Genomic DNA, 21,513 nt, shown 5'->3' on the forward strand with positions numbered 1-21,513 from the left:
GTCCTTTGCAGGACTCCATTCAGGGTCTCCATTTTCACATTATCAAATTATCAAAACAGAAACAACCACAACAGTAGGTAGTGTACAAAACACATACCTTCTGTGAGTCAAACATCACTAGCAAATGAAGAATACATAAAGCAAAAAATTACATAAAATAAATAAAGAAAGGAAAAAGGTTGCAAGAGTACAGAAATAATCACATAAAGACATTACATATATTGCACAAATGGATGGTTTTCACTGCTTTTTTGTTCTGTAAAGGTGAAATTGTTGTGATGTACTGCTCCATTTCCTTCATGAACATGTAACCCACCTGATGTGCCTGATGCCAAGTTTGCAGGTATATATAATATAATATAATAAAATCTCAGTGCTTAAACCGTCCAACTCTAAGCACACGGGCTGCCTGCTAGTGCTGCTACGGTGCTCGTAGTCGTTCTCATTCTCTCTCTCGCTCTCTCTCTCTCTCTCTCTTTCTTTCTGAAAAAACTCGTCACATGCAGCCACACTTCCCTCTCTCAACTACGCCACTAGGGGATGCAATTGGACCATTATAACTAGGGGGGATAGTAAATTAAATACTGCCTCCTTCCTGATGACTTTGTAAACATATAGACCGCTCAGACTACCGGGCTACAAACACAGAAACATTACGTTTTTTGTTTGTGAATTTGGTGTGGAATTTGGCAATAAGTAGGATCAAATTGATGAGTAAAATGCATTGTCATCCTTATTTCTGTGATCATAAAAGCCAAGTAATATATCTCTTTAATAAAAAGTAGTGGCCGCAAAAATGTTGTTTACTATAAAGGTATTCAGCTGCATATTATTAGTGGAGGGGGGAAAAGAATTACAGGCCAGGTAGAGCCATCAGCTCCTCCTCCAATGGGGACCACGCCTCTCGTCACCTGGGCGGGATTGAGCGCCTCACCTGGCTCACCTTACAGCCGTCCTGAAACGGCTGAAACATAACGCCATGGTAGAGAGTCTTCACTCCGCCTACTGCATTTTGACATGGAACCGGTCTATCGGGGTCTGGGTCGCTGTGTGTGCTGTTTCTGGCTCGCAGTAGCCTTTGACATTGTGGGACTGTTCGTTCTTCTCATCGGAGTGTTTGTGAACGTGTTTTTTTATGACCTGCTCATCTACGCGGGCGCCATCGTCATCTTCCTAGGCCTCATCTGGTGGGTGTTCTGGTACTCTGGGAACATCGAGGTGCCCCCGGCGGAACTGGAGGATGATGTTGGGCTACTGAAGAAGGACAAGGGCGCGCTGGGCGGCATCGGCGGCGCGGTGCGGCGCCTCAGCAGCCGCGTGTCCAGTGGCATCAGGAACTCGTTCCGCAGGAATGGAGGGGGGTCCAGTATTCTTGCGGGCGCGCAGGGGTCTTCAGGCGCCGAGGCTCCGCGGGCGGAGCAGGTGGCCATCGCTATGACAACGAGGAGCCCACAGGAGAAGACCGTGCACAGTACCGTCTCGTCATTGGCCGACTGTGACGTAGAGATGCCCCACACAAGTACAGAGACTTCACCAACATAGTGGAGGCCGGCAGGTGAGGCCTTCCATACACAAAAACGCACTAATATACTTTTAATAACTTTTGATATATATTTTGTAAATTATTTTTGAATCCGAAGAGATTTTGGTTTAAAAAAGTAAAAGTATGAGAATCAGACTATTAAACCATATGCCATCTGTGTATTCTTTGAATGTTAAATCCTGGTTAGATAGTTTAAAAGTGGAACTTAAAGAACTACATGTGGCTATGGCAATAAACATCTCTTATCACTGGATAATCATTAGCCACAGTTCACTGCTCACTGAAAGACAAGCCTTTAGTTTAAACAGTAGATTACTTAGCCGGAAATTCTTGAAAACTCTGTTGCCCCAAACTCTGATGAATTGCATAGAAATAATTTCTGCTCACCGCATGTCTACTCATCTCCTCTCAATGCAAAAGCTTTAATAACAATGTTTCATTCCATTTCCTTCCTGCAGACAATAATTTATCATTAGTTCCTTGAGCAAAGGAGAGCCCGTCCTACAGTGCTTGAGGCTGTCTTCAGTTGCATAACATTTTTACTGTTGTGTGTTTCATAATTGATAAAGATATATAGAAGAATTGTCAGCAGTTGTTGAGTGTAAGAAGACAAACTGTAAATGTCATGTTTTTCATGTCATGTTTTTTGAGACTTGTGTATGTTAGTTACTAAGTTTTTCCTAAGATTGTATACTGAACAGAAAATGTGCAGTCTCATGGCTGGAAGTCACACCACCTCTGAACTGGGGAAGACCAGTGTGTAGTATGCATCTTGTTACAGAAATTAACTGCAAAGTGACTGAATTTGGACATTGAATTTGTTCTTGTCACCGATATATATTTAATCACATTTGCAATTGTTTTAATCAAAGTATATGCATGTATGTGATGATTTTTGTGTGACTGGAATGTTGTGATGTATTCAGTGTATTTTATGTGTTTTCAAGTCTGTCTTGTTAAAATGTCTTGATCTCAATGACACACACAATGCATCACCAAATCATGAGTTAAATACATTGTATTGTTATTGAATTATCAGTCCAGGGCGTTGGTCTCCTGGTCAGTTGGTCGTCTGGTCAGTTCATATGCTCTCTTTTGATCAAATTGCCATTGGTAGGCGCTGTTTATTTTATAAGGAGGAAAGCTAAATCAACCCCCTTTCTGGATTAAATTCAGGACTTAATTTCACAATTTTAAAAAGTCGGCTTCAAACTAACTGTCAAAAAGTTGTTAGTGTGCCTGCATTTTGTTGAAACATATTATCAAAAAGGCGAATGTAAACTTTACAAACAACAGCCGTGTCCCATGCCGGTTTCATCCCTTTTTTGTGTGCCATTGAAACACATCCATTCTTGTCTGTTTTACTTTCGCCTGTATTTGGTTGTACCGTGTGTTTTGGCAGTGTGTGTATTGTAAAATTGATAACATTTTCTTAATCTGCTTAAGTTTTGTCTATTCACGTGTATTTTCTCAAGTTGCAGTATATTGGGCTCACTGGGCCACCATACCAAAAGGTCCATTCTTTTCCAGTCCTCTTTTTATGATTTATATGACACCATAATCACATAATCAGTCATCTTGACACCCAGAATAACATTCCTGACTGTTTTGTGCAGACTATATACAGTTCTATTTCATTCTACTCCTAATGTTCTGATCAGACTAATGATTCATCCTGTCTGCATTCATGAACTGTAGAGATGGATGAACAAAAACTTCCTGCAGGTGAATTGCAACAGAAACGTTTACTTCAGCATTTGTATTTTTCCAGTCATACTAGTGAAACACACTTTTTTCTCTGGCTCAAATTTAAGTATCCAACTCCAGCTTTTAATCTACTGAGTCAGACAAATATTTCAGAATTATCTTTAATCCACCTGCCTGATGTTTCTTTTCCAATCTACTGAGCTGCTAAAAAGAAATATGTGCTGAATTGCTATGTTCAGCATTCCCCGGAATATATAACTGCAGTCTAATGAATTTGTCCTGACTGACTCAATCAGCTCAGTTGTCCACATTGCACATGTCCACATCACGTTGATTCAGGTTCATGCTCTGATCCTACACCTGACCGATTTTTCTTATGTAGCCTGGGATTTACTGATCTTTGCTTGCACCTGAAATTGTTGCAGCAGCCAACTTGTATATAATATAATATGTAATACAATCAATGAATGTGACCTTGTGACGGGCAGTTTCAATGAACAGACTACTGCTGTGAAAAAATGGTGTAGCTGGCAACAGGCCTCATTGTTCCCACCCATGATGATAAGAAGCCTCACTGTTTAACCTTTGGAACCATCTGCTTTCATCACACAGCCTTTTCCTCTAACTGCTTTATTTCCATACTTTCCACCTTCTCTATCAATTCTACAACTAAGTACATTGCAAAGAACTCTGTTCAACCACTGTCCATGTCGAAGGGGGATTAACATATTTACTGTGACAATTTATCAAATTTGGTGATGATAATGGTTATGGGTTCCTGGTGAGTAGTGGGTGTTTTACAGAGTGAAGCCTAATGGACAAGTCCACATTGCTTCAAAACATAGACATGAAATTGAATATATGCTGTCTAAAAGCTGTATGTTTCTCTTGGTGTCGTCAATAAATTAATTTCAATTTAGGAGATCGAGATTTGTATGTCATTGTAAGTGCTCCAATGTTTTCTACTAGGTAATATAAATAACAAACAAATCAGCTCCTCTGGACCCCTTTGTCTTTAGGGCTAATTTTAAAAATAAGTAATTCAGACTGGCATAATTTACCTGAATGAATGTGACCTTATACATGATTATGTATTATATATTTTAATGTCATTTTATACATTAACTATAATCTTCATTTGTTTTAGACACAATTATATTTTCTTATTTTAGTGTTTTCAGTGATGGTAGCAGTGATACTTTTTGGCTAAAAAGATTGTATATCAGAATCCCCTTAAAAACCCAACATTTGTAATACATATGTAACTATGGAATGTAAATTCCCTTAATGTCATTAAACCCCCCAAACTCTAAGAAACCTTAAAAAACACATGGCCTTGCTGTTCTCAGGGTCACCTATGGGCCTGTAAATGTGTCATCATTGCTGTACTGTTGCATTCATGACTGCATAGCCAGAGCTATGAATGCTAGTTTTGCTGTTAATATCTCTTAGCGCTTAATCATAATATATGCCATATGCTATATGACTAGCACAATGGAGTATATAATTATGGCATAATAGGCATGATGTGGCTCAGGCAGTAGAGCAATCAGAAGGTTGGCGGCTTGATCCCCCAGTCTACATGTCAAATTGTCCTTGGGCAAGACACTGAACCTGCAAATTGCTTTAGATGATTCACCATCAAAGCGCTATGTACAGAACGACTGCTGTGTGAATGGGAGCTTTGTGTATTTTGCGTATATAAATGCAGTCCATTTCCAGAAACTCTGACCACCGACACACTTCTCCGTCTCAGAGAAGAGACTCTAGGAATGTTTCCTCCAGCTCTCCTCTTGCATTTCAAAACTTGTGTGCAGGATTAGAATATGTCACTTTGGCATCTCCTAGTGGTAATGTAGAAACATTGGCATAAAAGTAAATACCTCATTTTACAACCATGATGTCAACTTTATCTAGTCTGTTATGCTGCAACAACTGCAAACCATTTCTCCAGAATTACCATAATTTTTTGTCATTTCCTTTCATTGTATATTAACTGTTGGGTTACATGAGTTTTTCAATTCCATTATTACGTTAAACATAATTTTGTCAAAAAATCAAAACGTCATATTCCATAAAAGTCACCTTTATGGCAATTGTGACACAACACATCCCAACAACACAGCACAATCCCCAAGGTGTTACTCCTGCTCTAGGAGTAGCCTGAGTTCTTGTCTTCATCTGTGCTTAGACCTCAGTACCATCCTCTGCCTGCTTCACCAGCCTTTTTCTCACCTGGAATTTTCCAGCACCTTTAACAGCATCCAGACCCTTCTGCTGAAAGACATGCAGGTGGAGATGCAGTTGGACCCACACACTCCATCCTGGATCACAGACTACCTTTCTGAAAGCCTTCACGACATCTGGCTGAAGGAGACTATGTGGAATGGTGCAGATCAAACAAACTTAACGTGTACAAATGCAACACCTGGTGGTGATGGACTTCCACTGACATATATGTTGGCAGAATTTCCCAGTTTGGGATTTCTCTCTCTCTCTCAGCACGGATTATTACCCGTTCACTTTCCACTGAACATGTCACTCCCCTGCTGTCTCATCTACACTGGCTCTCTGTTTCACACACTGCGATTGACATTTGAAGCTCTTCACAATTTATCCCCTCCTTATCTCACAGCCCTCCTTCAGACCTACACTGCCTCTCGTTCTCTGCGGTCATCATCAGCAGGTCTACTCGCACTACCAGCCATCAAACTCAGCACAGTTGGTGCCAGGGCTTTCTCCCATGCAGCACTTAAACTTTGGAACTCCCTCTCTCCTTACTTCCACTTACTTGACTACATTACACAATCCAAAACTGCTCTTAAAACCCATCTTTTTAAAATCAACTCACACGCTTCAACTGCCTTGTGTTTTACAACTGCTGATTTTAACGAATATTGACTGTGCTGATGTTTTATTTATGCTTTATTCTTTTATTGTATTATAATAAATTAAAACTGTATTTGATGTAAGGTGACATTGAGTGTCATGAAAGGCGCCATTAAATAAAATGTATTATTATTATTATCATTATCATAATGCTAATTTCATTTCAATTGAGTGCAACTTCAATTTAGTGCAATACGTTATGCTCCGTGAGCAATTATAGTTACTGTTCTTTATATAGTGTTTGTATTTTAATATTTTGTACAAATCTTACTGCTTTTTTATATTCTGCTATTTGTCGTAAATGTCAACTGGGAAAAATAATAATGTCCATCTCTGTGGGTTCTCTAACCACAGTTAGTCGAGCCAGGTGGGAACACTTTGAGTGCGACACCGGCGTTCCGCTTTTACTTCCGTATATCCACTTCCTCTTGCGAAGAGAGTACAGCTGGCCATAGACATGGTTACACATGCTCCTGGTTGTTTACAGCATGTTCGAGAGAGTATCTTCAAAATTAATTCATTATCACCGCAAAAAAATTAAGCTTTGACAGATTTATATAAAATAACAATGATACCAGCGTTTGTTTCCCCCTCAGTCGGATCTTTCAGCGTAACGATAGCGAATGTTAGCTTAGCATAACTAAGTTACTTTTAGCACAAGCGCAGTGAGTATGGAAATGGACGGTTTGGACTTTTTGAACAGTCCTCCCTTGAAGACTGTCAGGTTTGGAGGCAGTGTTGTTGAAACGTTAACTAAATATAGACAGGTGAGTGCTGACTTGTTGCCAGTCTGTTTTTACCTGCCACATGTTGAAAAGTAGCCGAGATTCGACGTGCTGCTTTTTACTGTGCAACACCCGTTAGAAGACTGGCCAGTCAGAAATTCAACCTTTTTGTTTATTAAAAACAATCAACGTTATCTTTTGTCATCTTTCTGGTGTCTGATGTGCTGTTTCTCTTCTGGTTCGAAGGGGGACTCGAGTGATTATGAACTGCTGAAGCATCAGTTGGCTGATCCTGAGATAAAGGTACAGGAAAACATCAGTGTGTGGTGAACTGGGGTTTGGTCGAATTGTCAAATTGGCTTAGGAAGTTTCCTAAATCTTGAATGATCCTGAAGTATTTGATCGATTTTGATTGATGAGTTGTTTGGATTCTCTAAATGCATAGGAAATGAGCTTTAATGCTTCCTTTCCTATCTCCTTTAGCATAGGGTTCATTGGACTTTCCTATGCGAAAGGAAAGGAGAAATAAACGCCACACAATTGATTGCGGCAGCGATATTTAACATGACACGCCATGCACTAATGTAAACGATTCAATCAGAAGAAGAAGAAAAGTATGAATGTAACCCAGAATAGACTCACGTAAGTTACTGTTACATATGAATCTTTAACTTCTGAAGTCACACGGTGGTAAAACACTGAAACATGCTGATGGAGCCACTGAGGTTTTTGTAGTCCATCTTCCGAAGTTTGTAGTTTTACCATTGCAGACACACGTCAAAAACATCTGCTGTCGCATAAGGACATAGTATAGTGAAAGTCGAGCTGGATTCTCTGAGCAGCGCTGTCGGGTTTTCCTCACTCCTATGAGTTCTCCTTTACACCTTTCCTTGACCTCATGCTGTTTTCCACTGAGATCAAGGAATAGTATATTAGAAAGACAATTCGACCGCACCCCTCGGATGAATTCAATAACATTTTTCAATTCAACTTTATTTGTATAGCATCAAATCACTACATACATAGTTACTTGTTACATCATGATACTTAAAATTACAAAAAAAATTACACTTATGCTGTTAGGGTTAGGGTAAGCCCTAACCCTTATTATTAGTGATAAAAATAATAATAACAATAATAATAATAATAATAATAATAAGGATGGGTTTGGGTCCTGCAGCTCTGGTGTCAGAGATACACTAGGAGAGAGAGAAAACACAAACAGGGTTACTGACATGTAATCTAAATATATCGGGGGAGAGAGGAGTTGTATAACAGTTGCTTTAATCTCTACCAGACTGATACTTACAATTACGGAAAAACTGACACTTATAAATGCAATGTTGTTATTAATAATAATAATAATAATAGTTATAATAATAATGATGGGTTTGAATCCTGCAGCTCTGGGGTCAGAGATACACTAGGAGAGAGAGAAAACAGAGTTAATGACGTAATGTAAATTCAGTGTTATGACAGTGCGTCATGTCTCGTAGCTTTGTTTGCCACTGAGCTCTTTTCTTTCACAGGATGCTCAGATCATCAGCTGGCTGCAAGAATTTCGCAGCTGTGTGACTCAGCTGAACAAGGACCACGAACAGCTCATCTATACTGTCTTGGTGAGTGTCCGTCATGAGACTTGTTGTGCCATGTTTAGAGCTGAAACAATTACTAGATGAATTAGCAGCTGTTTTGAAAAGCAAACAATTTCAAAACATTTTCTGGTTCCAGGTTCTTAAATGTTACAATTAGCTGCTTTATGTGCCTTAGATTGTAGTAATCCGAATATGCTATGGTTTATGACAGATCAGATTAAAAAAGCAACACAAGAACATCACTTTGCCCTCTAGGAATTTGTGAGGGTCAATGAAATTCGTGGTGGTTTGACATTATACTGTTATATAATGAAGACCAGTGTGGGAGGTTTTATACTGTGGACACCCCTGAAATTAGATTTTAGGAGGATTATTTAACAGCAATAATCAGTTCATTAATTGATTAGTTGATCAACAGAAAATGTTGGCAACTATTTTTGATAATTGGAAAAAATGGCAGCTATTTTTTTAACTGTTACAGGTTTCAAGTTTCAATAGTGAAAAGCATGATCTCTAGGTAATAAAAAGTTAAAAAAAATAAAAAATACATCATTCAAACATTAACCGCCTTGTTTGGATAAAGTATGTGAACCTCTGACATCAAGAAAAACAGGAGTAAACTGGGAGTCCATTCAATGAAAGCATACTGGAGGTGTGTTATAGCAACTCTGACTTAGAAAAAAAGCAATCGTTTTGAGTATGCTCCTCACAAGAAGCATCTTCTGATGTGAAACGTGTCAGAAAAGACATCAGAAACTCAGGATCAAGAGCTGCTGGTTTGCATGGATCTGGAAAGTGTTGCACAGTCACCTCAAAGAGTTTAATATTCATCAGTCCACAGTCAGACAGACAAAAAAATAAAAATGGAGATGATTAAGTTCCGTGGCATACTCTGCATTGAAGTGGATCCTCAGCTAAGACGTGCCCAAAGTCTCAATAAAGAATCTTCAATGAGGTGAAGAAGCATAGTTACATGGAGCATGGTTTCTATTAGGGTTGGGCATCTGTAGTGGGACAGTGCATCTCGATACACTGTCAACGATCCAACGCATTAAAGATACATATGCAGCAACTACAGATGCGATACGATTCACACCTCAATCACAATGCAATGTGATTCAACACAGTTTGATGTGATTGAATGATGCAAAGGAATGATGCTAGGTGCAATAGGAAAAACTATGCTTAACACTCTAACAGCAATAGGCTAACTCACCAGTGATTATGAACAATAGGTGTTTGAAGCCTTCATTCTTTGTAACAATGCAAGGTCGCATATCTTTACAAATAAAGAAGGCCATAGCCTCAGTTATTTTTCTTCGAACAAGTGGAGCTGTCAGCCAGCGGTGCATGGGAAAAACTTTCCATTCTTTTCTCACTGTCACCACTCTTGGAATGAATGAATTTTTAACCCGAGGCAGGAGATGCCACACTCATCATGGGTGTGTGATCAGATACATGTCGTTGGCTTGGTTTGGTGATCGTGAATGTATCGTACACTCTTTGGAATCTTTGCCATAAGTCATAGGCAAACAAAGGATCCAAATTTTGTTTACATGCTGAAACTTTTTTTCTGTCTGTGTTTGACTAGAGGCTTCCATGGGTGAGTCGGAGCCAGGCTGTGGTGGAGGAATACATGACCTTCCTCAGTAACCTGGTCTCAGCGCAGACTGTCTACTTGTGTTCCTGCCTCAAAATGGTGGTCTCGCATTTCACTCCTAGTATGTTTCCCTGACTGGCGGTAAAATAATCCAGTAATTCGCAAGTGAAATTCTGAATTCAGATTTCCAGTGTGGATTAAGAGTTGTGCCATAATATTGATATCATCGTAATATCTAAAACATAATATCTTATCATCGTTGGTCTGTTGACTCATCTCTTTGTCATCTTTGCGCATTTTCAGGTATGTGTGTTTACCCTGAAGGGTAAAGGGTAAACAGTAGCAAAATTATATCACTATGGCACTGTTCATACCTGGCAATAATACCTACATTAAGTAATCCAATCAAAAGCGGACAGCTCTGAGTCCATCAGTTCACACTTGGATCGTGTCTCCACATGTGTCTCTAGTGACCACTTGTGATCAGATCTCACTTCCCCAGGTGATATGCAAATGAACACAGCCTTTTCTTTGATTATCTTTAACAGCAATAGAAAATCAATATGTAGCATTAAGTGTTAACATTGTGGTGGCCACAAATAGAAATGTATTTCAAATACTGAAAAGTGTAAAAAATACTTTGTCAGAGGACGCCAGCTGAATGGGCAGTCCTTTAATATGAGAGATCGGATCGCATTGCGTCCTCAATATATCTTGGGTGCGTTCACACCTGAACTTCACTTAGCCGGGGTGGCTGTGGCTCAGGAGGTGGAGTTGGTGGTCCACCAACCGGAAGGTCAGCGTGTCAATCCCAGCTCTCCCCAGTCCACATGCCGATGTGTCCTTGGGCAAGAGATCTAACCCTAAATTGCCTCTGGCGGCTATTCTGGCAGTGTAAGAATGTTTATGATTGAAATACAAAAAAAAAGCGCAGGTATAGCAACCCTGTGTGAATTTGACTTTGAGTGGTCTATAAGACTAGAAAAGCATTTAATATAGAGCTTTTTACATGTGATTGGATCACCAGGTTTAAACATGTTCCACAGGACTCATGGAGACATAACGTGTGTGTTTGTTTTCAGAGAGAGTGACCATCTGTGAAGGAGGAGTGGATATCTCAGATTCAGATGATGAAGATGATAGTGAGTGTCCTCTTTCTTCTTTCTAATGTAGTTTGCATGTATTAAGTGGTTGTTTTCAAACATCAAAAACCTATTATATTTCAAGACTATGAGCCTGTTCTGTATCTGATCAGGACTGTTATTGGTGTCCCGGTTGCCTGCTGAAGTTTGGGGAGGTTGAGAGGGAAGAACAGTGAGACGTGTGGTGTGAATGTAAAGCAGGGTAGTGTTAGAGCATAGTTTACATCCTACACCTTAATGTATAAGTTAAATACAAATGAACTGACATTTCACTGTTACTTTTATTTTTTAAGATCTCCCCAGGAACTTTGATAGGTGTCACCAGGCATTGCAGCTTATCACCAGATACGTTCCAGCGTAAGTCACTTCATGTAGAGTTCTGCCAGTTTCTCTTTTCTTGTCTAAATAACTGACTCCTGCATCTACAACAAATTTATTTGTAAAAAAATGTAATTGCCTTCTTTTAAAAGTATTGCATAAAGGTTTTCCTTCTTCTTTCAGCACAAGTCGCTTCCTGATGCCCATTGTGCAAGAGAACTTCCCCTTTGTACAGAAATCCTCCAGAACCCTGGTGAGAACAATGCTTGGACAATGGTGCTTGAAGATGACCTGGGTATATTATGTTAGTCCCATCAAACAGCAGCAAGTGATGTATGAAGAAATATCAGTGATGTCATGCTAGGAAATGTGGTGACCTCGGTGACATGAGGAACTGATTTGCAGTGAAGACATGAAAGACATTATTAAAAAGTGGAATTTTATCAGTGTTATCAAATGACTGTATATAAAGATGGACGACATGTCAACCTCCCAAAAGTGACGTAAAAGTATGTTGATCATCCCTGGTGGCTGGCTGCGGTAATAATCCCCTCCTCCTTTATGTTAGCAAATGGGACATGAACCAAACAAAAAAGGAAATTTAAAAAAAAATTGGTTAGGAGGGTGTATACGCAGGGCCTACAGCAGATTCACTCTACTAACGCTTGTATCCGAGATGCTTGGGCTTTATTTTTGTAGTGGAGACGCGTCCTCCATCTTTATATATATTCATTGATCATCTTTTAATTCATTCATTGTTTTTTTTAATAATCACTACAATGATCAGGAGGCTTAAATAATATGTGAAGGTGGTAAAATGATAATTGGCCACATAACTATGTCACAAACGCATCCTTTTCATTGATGAAAAACATGCTTTGTGGCTGCATTCTGATATATATTAACTTTACATGAATATTGTAAGATATTGTGTGTCATGTCCATTGTTTTGTATGCCCTAACTCCTGTCCGAACACACTGTATTGAACACAGTTAAACTTTGATGTGCAACATTGCGTTATGGTGATTGGTATCTTGTTGTCCTTTACAGGAGTGTTATGTCCATAACCTCTTGAGGATGACGGTGTACATACCGTCCATTCGACGAGATGTACTGGAGGTGATCATTGGAAAAATGCTCAAACTGGATGTGAGTGGTTCACCTGTAAATCAAAGTGCTTTATGGGGTAGAGAAGGGGAAAAGTCACAGTTTATATTTCACTTTGAAAGTAACGGTGACTCAGGGGAAGGTGGATGTGGTTTTGTCTGGAGGCAGCTTAGGTTATATGTACTAAAATGAAGTGTAAGAAGCATAAGATAAGATTGACTTCATTATCCCAGTGGGAAATTGGATATCACAATGTCTGAAATATAAAAACACAATCGAAAACAGCATATATATTCATCCATCACACATTTATCTACACATTGACATTGACTACTTTTAGTGCAATATAAATAGCGGTCAAAGGCTATAACTGACGGGGACAAAGGAATGTTTGAAACTGGTGCCTGCAGAGGGGAAACCTGTCCCGTCTACCTGAGGGGAGGAGCTGCTACTCAGAGTGGAGGACACGAGTTGAATCTGGGAGGATTTTTTGGGGGGTGCTCCGGTACTGATGGTCAATGGCTCAGACACAGTTGTGTTCAGTCTAGCATGTTGGGTACGGTTGGTAAGGAATGAATGATACCACTTAATGACAAATGTGTTAAACATGTCCCGGTTTATGTTCTTTGGAATCATGCAAACCTAAACTTCATAATTTATTTCTTGTTTTTTTTAAGTAGCTAACTGATTTAGCAGTTTATTCAATCAAAAAAGTCCTTTCAGAATCTTGGTACACATACATGATGCCCTCCGGTCTTTTACAGTGTGTGTGGTATATTTCAGGTGAGTGCATCCCGGTCAGACATTGAGGAGGCAGAGGACAACGCGGTGCAGAGCCAGAGGACGGAGGAGCAGACTGAGGAGGGGCTCTTTGACATGGTAACTAACAGTTTCCTTTTAGTGTGTATAGGTCTGTGTTAGTACCTGGTTCTCAGTAACATTAAACTGTACCAAATTATATTTCGGTTTAGGTTTGTCACAAATAAATTGTTAATAAATTGATGATGGAAAAGTTGACATTAAGCATACAGAGCATTTACACCACACTGAACAGCACTATTTTGAAGAAATAACTACTTTTAAGTACATGATGTTGTTTGTTGAGTGATGGGATTAACCTAAAACCCTGTTGCAATGGGTTGTAGGTCTTTCACTATGAACCTGGTCACTGTGAGGTTGAACTCATTCACCCTCTCCTTAGTCATCCTCCCACTAGCTGCAGCTGTGAAGGAGCTTTGGGCTTAGATGAACTTTCACTTTCACTAAATGTTTCTACAGATCGCGAGTGTTACTGCCTTTACTTGCAAAATATTTGTTACACTTGTGGCAACGAGCGTTGTCGCCATTGATTTTGGTGAATTACAACCGGACTTTCGGCCGGTTCACTCTCTGCCATCATCAGACGGAGGTCTCTGTCTGTGTCGGTTGTGAGAGCTGGCCACTACCCCTTCAAAGCACACGCTCCAGCACAGAGAGACAGGGATCTCTGCTGGGTTGTTGTCAGAGTCAGACGGTAAATAACCAACACAATGTGTAGCCAGTGCAAAATTAATGCGACGCAACATATAAACATTGGCCACTGCCATCAGTGAATGTGATCTTATTTGCCTATAGGCCGATGGCAGTCAACAAGGCGAAAATCGTCCATAACCGGTGTACGTTCGATAAATCAGTGCATCCCTATTTGAAATAGATGTAAAATAAATTAAATAGGATCTTTTTAGGGTAAAAATATGAGTAAATTGCTTACAATTTGCAGCTACACCTTCATTGCAGAACTTTTTTCTTAAAATAACCTAAGTTGAAACACCAAAAGAATTTGAAGGTGCAGTTGAAGCAGAGGTAGTGAACGAGGTTGAAATGGAAGGGCTGAAAATTTCAGTGTAATGCTGTGTGGTTGAAAATATGAAAGGAGTGGAAGAGTTTAGGTTAAAGCACTAAATGGAATATTTTGAAATGTTGGTTGGAGTCAAAGTGGCAAAAAGGAGCTTGAATTGTCACTTTCTTTAACACATGGATTGAAGTGAGACAGAAAAAGAAGTGAAAACTGTGTGTGTGTGTGTGTGTGTGTGTGTGTGTGTGTGTGTGTGTGTGTGTGTGTGTGTGTGTGTGTGTGTGTGTGTGTGTGTGTGTGTGTGTGTGTGTGTGTGTGTGTGTGTGTGTGTGTGTGTGTGTGTGTGTGTGTGTGTGTGTGTGTCAGGATGAGGATGTGGCAGCAGATCAGCCCCCCAACACGACTGTCATGGCCCATCCAGTGGCTGAGAGGCTGGACACTCTCATGGCTGTGATGATGTCTTACATCAAGGACGTCTGCCATGTCAACGGTAGATGAATTACTCAGCATTTACACTGAGGACCACATTCGTCAGCATGATATTGACCAGTGTCAGGGAGTAGGCGTTAAGAAGGCCAAATTTTTGAATGTGAGAATAAGTCAACTTGTTTACCTCAATGAGTTGCCATCCTTTCAAAGAGATCATATTTGCCTGTAAAGTGTGTTATTGGTGGTGTTCAGTGCTATGTTTTCTCTCCTAGGCTCTGTTCATGTGGAGAGGACTAAGGAACTGTACAAAGATTTATTGAGTGTGTTTGACAAACTCATTCTGCCAACGCACGGTTCTGGTCACGTGCAGTACATGCACTTTTACCTCTGCAGCTTCAGACTGGTCAGTACTCCCCACACTGTGTCTCTGTAATGATAGCAAGCAGCAATCTGTAGCATCTAGCCTTCAGTCTGGTCTTCAACAATGACACACAGATAAGATAAACAAATTTATTATGGCCAAAAAAAACCCCCCACAACTATGTTTTTTGGGTTTTAGAGTAGAAAAAACTCCCTTTTAACAGGAATATCCTGCATATCAAGAGATTCCAGCACTAGGGGAGAGAGAAACACAGTGAGTGACGTGATTTAAGTACATAGAGAGAGAGAGTCAGTCTAGCCTATAGCAGCATAACTAAGAGATGGTTCAGTAAACAGCTGAGCAGGTCTAACTATAAGCTTTTTCAAAGCGGAAAGTTTTAAGTCTAACTTTAAATGTGGAGAGGGTGTCTGCCTCCCTGGTTCCAGCCTGGTGGCTTAAGGCTCTCCCTCCCATTCTACTTTTACAGACTCTGGGAACCACAAGTAGTCCTGAGTTTACAGAACCAAGTGATCTTATTAGGATTATATTGAACTATGAGCTCTGTAAGATATGATGGAGCCTGATTATTAAGGTCTTTGTGGGTGAGGAGCAGGATTATGAATTTTATTCTGAATTTTACAGGAAGCCAATGCAAAGATCCTAACACTGGAGAAATATGATCTCTTTTTCTAGTTCCTGTCAGCAATCGTGCTGCAGCATTTTTAATTAACTGGAGGCTTTTCACAGACTTGTTGGGAAACATCCTAACAATAATGAATTACAGTAATTCAGTGTAGAAGTAACATGCTTGAACTAGTTTTTTCAGCATCCTTTGGAGATAGGATGTCTGTAATGTTCTTGACAGAAGGCTGTCCTAAAACTTGTTTTATGTGTGAGTCAAAAATAACTCCAAGGTTCTTGACAGTAGAGCTATGTGATCAGATAGTGTTTTCACAGACACTGCAGTTGCCTCCAGCTCTGCAACACTTTTTTGTTTTTTTTGGTCATTGTTTTAGTTTGATGACCAAATAACTCCGCTCCTATCTCCCTGGTGTCTAGCAGCATGTGAATTATTCTACTTATTACGCAGGCCCTGGCAGAGGCCTTCCTGGATCACCTGTGGAAGATTCTGCAGAGCCCCTCTCAGCCTGCTGTCCTCCGCCAGGCTGCTGCTGGATTCATGGGAAGCTTCCTAGCCCGAGCCAAGTTCGTCCCTTTGCCGTGAGTCACATGTCATTTTTGCTTAAGAAAATCGAAAGTCAGAGTAAGAAGTTTCTTACTTGTAATCCAAGTGTCCGTGATTATTATCCAGTTGTCAATCCAGTTAATATAATCAAGAGTCCTCTTCTCTGTCGCCCCATACCCCCTCCTAAAGCACTGTGCGGGCCTGCCTGGACCTGCTGCTCTCCTGGATCCATCGCTACATCGACAGCCAGGACAGCAGTGGCAGGCAGGCTTGCTGTGACATCAGCCTGCATGGGTCCTTCTACTCTGCCTGCCAGGCTGTCTTCTACACACTCATCTTCAGACACAGAGGCATGCTGGAGGGCAACATGAAGAAAGGTACAAGACACACCTCAAGCCCAAAATAGAAAACATGGCTACATCCACACAGAATTATGACATCGGAATATTAATGGCAGGATTCATTCATTAACTTACTCAAGTGTGTTTTACAGGTCTGGAGTACCTGCAGAGTCTGAACCTGGAGCGGGTGGTGATGTGTCAGCTGAACCCTCTCAAAGTTTGCCTGCCTTTAGTCACCAACATGTTTGCTGCCATCACCAGGTACACACAACCGGTCTCTTCTTTGTCATTGGCATCAGTCAGCCATGCTGTCACTTGACATATTTACTTTGCTGATTATGTGGTTGAAATTACAGATTTACATCCTGTCACTGCCATCACCAACCAAGTGCTTACTACAGCTTGGAATGTTGTATTTCTGTGAATGCTCTCATGCATACTCGTACCGCAGTGAAAGGCTGTGGCTCAGGAAATAGAGACGGTCGACCACTAACAGGAAGGTTGGCTGTTCGATCCTAGTTTCCCCCAGTCAGCATGCAGTCCTTATGTCCTTGGGCAAGACACTTACCCCTAAATTTCCTCTGGCAGCTCTTCCGGCAATGTATGAATGTGGAAGAAAAAGCATGCAAAATAACAGCGCTGTATGAATGTGTGTGAATGTGACTTGTACTTTAAAGCGCTTGGAGAGTAAGACTGGAGATAGGACCAGAAATGCACTATATAAATACAGTCCAATGTACCATATATTAAAAAGTATTCTTTTTGCATTTTACTGTTATAGCCGCTAGAGGCGGAGCTAGTCCTAGCGACTTTATACGCTGTTACATATGTAATTCAGTGATTCCCATCCTAGGGGTGGCCCCTCCAAATGTGCACAGATAAATCGAGGGGCAGTGATATTAACAACTTTTGAAAGAATAATAAAAAAGAAAAATCTTATCAGCACTATTTTTCCCCTACACTAACAGTCACCATTTTCAGCTGCCATGTGACAAAGGCAGGCAGGCATATTGCACACACTCTAAACTGACTAACTTCTAACAGGCATCAGTTTGCAGAGTGATCGGCGGAGTGCAGTGGTGCACCATCCTGCAGCAAGAAAGAGTTGACGTGAAAGTTAACACATAAAACATAGTGTGGAGTAAACCCCGGCTTGCTTTTTGTTGCAGGAAGTATCAGGTGGTGTTCTGCTACAGCATCATAGAGAGGAACAACCGCCACATGCTGCCTGTGGTCCGAAGCTCTGCCGGAGGAGACAGTGTGACCACCAATACCAACCCTCTGGACAGCTTCTTCCCCTTTGACCCTTACCTGCTCAAGAGGTACACGCACACATTCTTTAGAATCCAATATTTTTTCCTGTGCAAATTCAGTGCTGGATGATGGTGTGCAATAAACTGAAGAGGAAGAGAGTAGAGACATGATAATTAAACAAAGTGTGTGTGTGTGTGCGTGCGTGCGTGCGTGCGTGCGTGCGTGTGTGTGTGTGTGTGTCGTTCTCTCTCTCTCTCTCTCTCTCTCTCTCTCTCTCTCTCTCTCTCTCTCTCTCTCTCAGTTCTGGTCAGCTGATTGAGCCACTGTACCAGGTCTGGGAGGAACTGGCAGACTCCGAACTGCTTCCTGCAAAAATTGCCCAAAAGGTGAGGTGACAGAAAGTGAACAATGTTCAAGGAATCCTGCAGCAGTAAACCTCTGCCTTGTCGTAATCCTGGGGACCTTGTGAGAGACAGATGTGAAATAGATTCAGGGAAGCAAACAAATTATCTTTTCATTTTTGTGAAACTGGCGTAGTGTCTAGCTATGTTCCTTTCTCTCTGGTCAAATGAGGGGAACGTTAATGTTACAATAGGAAAAAAACAGAACTGAATGATATACATGACGTACATAGATATATTGAGGATAAAACATAAAACATTAAATGACATAAAATGGAAATGTGTTAATTAAAATTGCGTCTCTGGTCTGTTGGATTTGGACATGATGTTCATTTTTGGATTGCAGTTTAAACCCTGGTCACTTCATTCTGTGTCTGTCAGGGCTCTAGGGAGGACGAGGATGACTTCCTTTGTGGGGAGATACCCCAGTCAGAGGGCATTGTGGGAATGACTCCCAGCTCCTACGATTCAAACCTCCGCAGTCCGAGCAGCGTAGGCTCACCCCCTTTCTCCTACCAGAAACCCTTTTAGTCTCTCATCATGGGCCGTGACGAGCGAGAACTCCCTGCTCTGAATCCAGAGGATCCCTCACATACACCAAGAGTTGGACATGTACTCCACAGAACAGATGTTATGTTTAATTCATTCATTCAAGGATTCAAACACAAAGTTAAAAAAAAGTAAGAGACTAAACTTTATACAGGAATACTCCTCCATGTTAATAATGTTACACTTAAAGTCTTATCCTGACCTTTTCACATCATTGACTTCAGTAAAAGGCCACTTGGCAGATGCAAAAAGCAGTCCGTAAGAGAGCAGTGAGCTCCTGGTGATCAATTTATATTTTTATTATTATATTTATGGAACTCATTACTGTAGCCTGGTGCAGACTACACAACTTTACTATAAAGATGTCTGTGATCTGAGACAAAAATCCACAAATCTGAATAGAACATGCCCTTGGCCAATCACAACGAGTCCTCTACTTTGTGAGGTGCAGCAAATGCTACAACACGTTTGATTGTTTTGCAGACTGCAAGAGTCTGGCTTAAAACTACTGCTGCCACTACTGTTAGTGAGTGAGATGCATCAGATATTCATTTAGTCTTTTTAGAAAAATTTCTCCACAGAATGAGGGCTGTGGATTTGGTCTCCCATCAGTGAAAGCAACAATATTAATTTCAGAGGGGAGCTTTCTTCAGCCAGTGTGATCAGAAAAGCCACCAACTGTGCTTTCAGTGTATATACACATATGTGAATATTGTTCTTGGACAGACAAAAATAAATGTGAACCTATCCTTTATGGAATTTAATATATTGTTGTTCTCCAATTCTTTCAAAGATTGGTTTTAGTTGAGACTATTTGTACTTTTTTCTCCATGTGTGCTGTGTTCAAGGGTCTATATGAAAGTTAGTTCTCTGCTGCTGAAAATGGTTTCTGAGTTGGAGTGGTTGTTGGTGATGGTCTCCTGCCGAAAGTTGTGTTTATGCTAGCCCAATCAATGAGGTGTATTCTATGGACTGATTATGATATTAAGGAGTGGAATAATTCCAAAATCTGTACATTGACCAATATACACTCACCAGCCACTTTATTAGGTACACCTGTTCAGTTGCTTGTTAACACAAATAGCTGATCAGCCAATCACATGGCTGCAATTCAATGCATTAAGGCATGTAGAGGTGGTCAAGACAACTTGCTGAAGTTCAAACCGAGCATCAGAATGGGGAAGAAAGTGGATTTAAGTGACTTTGAACGTGGTATGGTTGTTGGTGCCAGACGGGCTGGTCTGCGTAATTCAGAAACTGTTGATCTACTGGGATTTTCACACACAACCATCTCTAGGGGTTTACAGAGAAGGGTCCGGAAAAGAGAAAATATCCAGTGAGCGGCAGTTGTGTGGACGAAAATGCCTTGTTGATGTGAGAGGTCAGTGGAGAATGGGCAGACTGGTTCGAGATTATAGAAAGGCAACAGTAACTAAAAAAAACACTCGTTACAACCAAGGAATGCAGAATACCATCTCTGAATGCACAACATGTCGAACCTTGAAGAAGATGGGCTACAGCAGCAGAAGACCACACCGGGTGCCACTCCTGTCAGCTAAGAACAGGAAACTGAGACTACAGTTCGCACAGGCTCACCAAAATTGGAGAATAGAAGATTGGAAAAACATTGCCTGGTCTGACGAGTCTCGATTTCAGCTGCGACATTCCGATGGCAGGGTCAGAATTTGGCATAAACAACATGAAAGCATGGATCCATCCTGCCTTGTATCAACGGCTCAGGCTGGTGGTGGTGGTGTAATGGTGTGGGGGATATTTTCTTGGCACACTTTGGACCCCTTAGTACAAATTGAGCATTGTTTAAATGCCACAGCCTACCTGAGTATTGTTGCTGACCATGTCCATCCCTTAATGACCATAGTGTACCCATCTTCTGACGGCTACATCCAGCAGGATAATGCACCATGTTACAAAGCTCATATCATCTCAAACTGGTTTCTTGAACATGACAATGAGTTCCCTGTACTCCAATGGCCTCCACAGTCACCAGATCTCAATCCAACAGAGCACCTTTGGGATGTGGTGGAACGGGAGATTCGCATCATAGATGTGCAGCCGACAAATCTGCAGCAACTGCGTGGTGCTGTCATGTCAATATGGACCAAAATCTCTGAGGAATGTTTCCAACACCTTGTTGAAAGTATACCACGAAGAATTAAGGCAGTTCTGAAGGCAAAAGGGAGACCAACCTTTAACTAGCAAGGTGTACATAATAAAGTGGCCGGTGAGTGTATATACATACGTTAAAATTTGGCAATGATTCCTAAGATTGAGCGAATCAAACCCTTATGACAAAGAAATGTAATTGGGGCTTGTTATTTTACAGTTTAACCATATATTTTATTATATATGATTATAAATAAATTAATAAATAACAAATATTTATAAAGAATCAAGAAAATGTATTTTTTTTTAAAACATGGCTGCACATCTTTTCTGAATTGTTTATTGCTTTTTCCCCCTTATCCATGCATATCAGCAAACAAATAAAATAATGCCATTATGTCTGTGAA

General features: G+C 40.6%; 2 protein-coding genes across 2 annotated transcripts; both read left to right on the forward strand.

The window, feature by feature from the left end:
• The first annotated feature begins 940 nt into the window (after window positions 1–940).
• Window positions 941–4,169, forward strand: si:dkeyp-72e1.6 (transmembrane protein 238-like). The gene is made up of 2 exons (XM_035616200.2): window positions 941–1,555; window positions 2,002–4,169. The coding sequence occupies exon 1, from the start codon at window positions 1,018–1,020 to the stop codon at window positions 1,540–1,542; it is 525 nt and encodes a 174-aa protein (XP_035472093.2). The 5' UTR covers window positions 941–1,017; the 3' UTR covers window positions 1,543–1,555; window positions 2,002–4,169.
• A 2,394-nt stretch (window positions 4,170–6,563) lies between these two features.
• rrn3 (RRN3 homolog, RNA polymerase I transcription factor) lies at window positions 6,564–19,746 on the forward strand. The gene is made up of 17 exons (XM_035615660.2): window positions 6,564–6,906; window positions 7,111–7,167; window positions 8,394–8,483; window positions 10,051–10,180; window positions 11,142–11,201; window positions 11,495–11,558; window positions 11,703–11,772; window positions 12,571–12,669; window positions 13,411–13,506; window positions 14,828–14,951; window positions 15,163–15,293; window positions 16,342–16,472; window positions 16,627–16,814; window positions 16,931–17,039; window positions 17,948–18,100; window positions 18,334–18,418; window positions 18,815–19,746. The coding sequence occupies exons 1-17, from the start codon at window positions 6,811–6,813 to the stop codon at window positions 18,962–18,964; spliced, it is 1,833 nt and encodes a 610-aa protein (XP_035471553.2). The 5' UTR covers window positions 6,564–6,810; the 3' UTR covers window positions 18,965–19,746.
• Window positions 19,747–21,513: the final 1,767 nt, after the last annotated feature.

Source organism: Scophthalmus maximus, chromosome 17, assembly GCF_022379125.1.
Source record: "Scophthalmus maximus strain ysfricsl-2021 chromosome 17, ASM2237912v1, whole genome shotgun sequence".
In the NCBI taxonomy this organism is placed as follows: domain Eukaryota; kingdom Metazoa; phylum Chordata; class Actinopteri; order Pleuronectiformes; family Scophthalmidae; genus Scophthalmus; species Scophthalmus maximus.

Coding starts and splice junctions, on each gene's coding strand:
- si:dkeyp-72e1.6 (XM_035616200.2), top strand. CDS start 1,018: ATGGAACCGGTCTATCGGGGTCTGGGTCGCTGTGTGTGCTGTTTCTGG.
- rrn3 (XM_035615660.2), top strand. CDS start 6,811: ATGGAAATGGACGGTTTGGACTTTTTGAACAGTCCTCCCTTGAAGACT. Junction 6,907..7,110: donor CGTTAACTAAATATAGACAG/GTGAGTGCTGAC, acceptor TCTGGTTCGAAG/GGGGACTCGAGTGATTATGA. Junction 16,815..16,930: donor GGAGGGCAACATGAAGAAAG/GTACAAGACACA, acceptor TGTGTTTTACAG/GTCTGGAGTACCTGCAGAGT.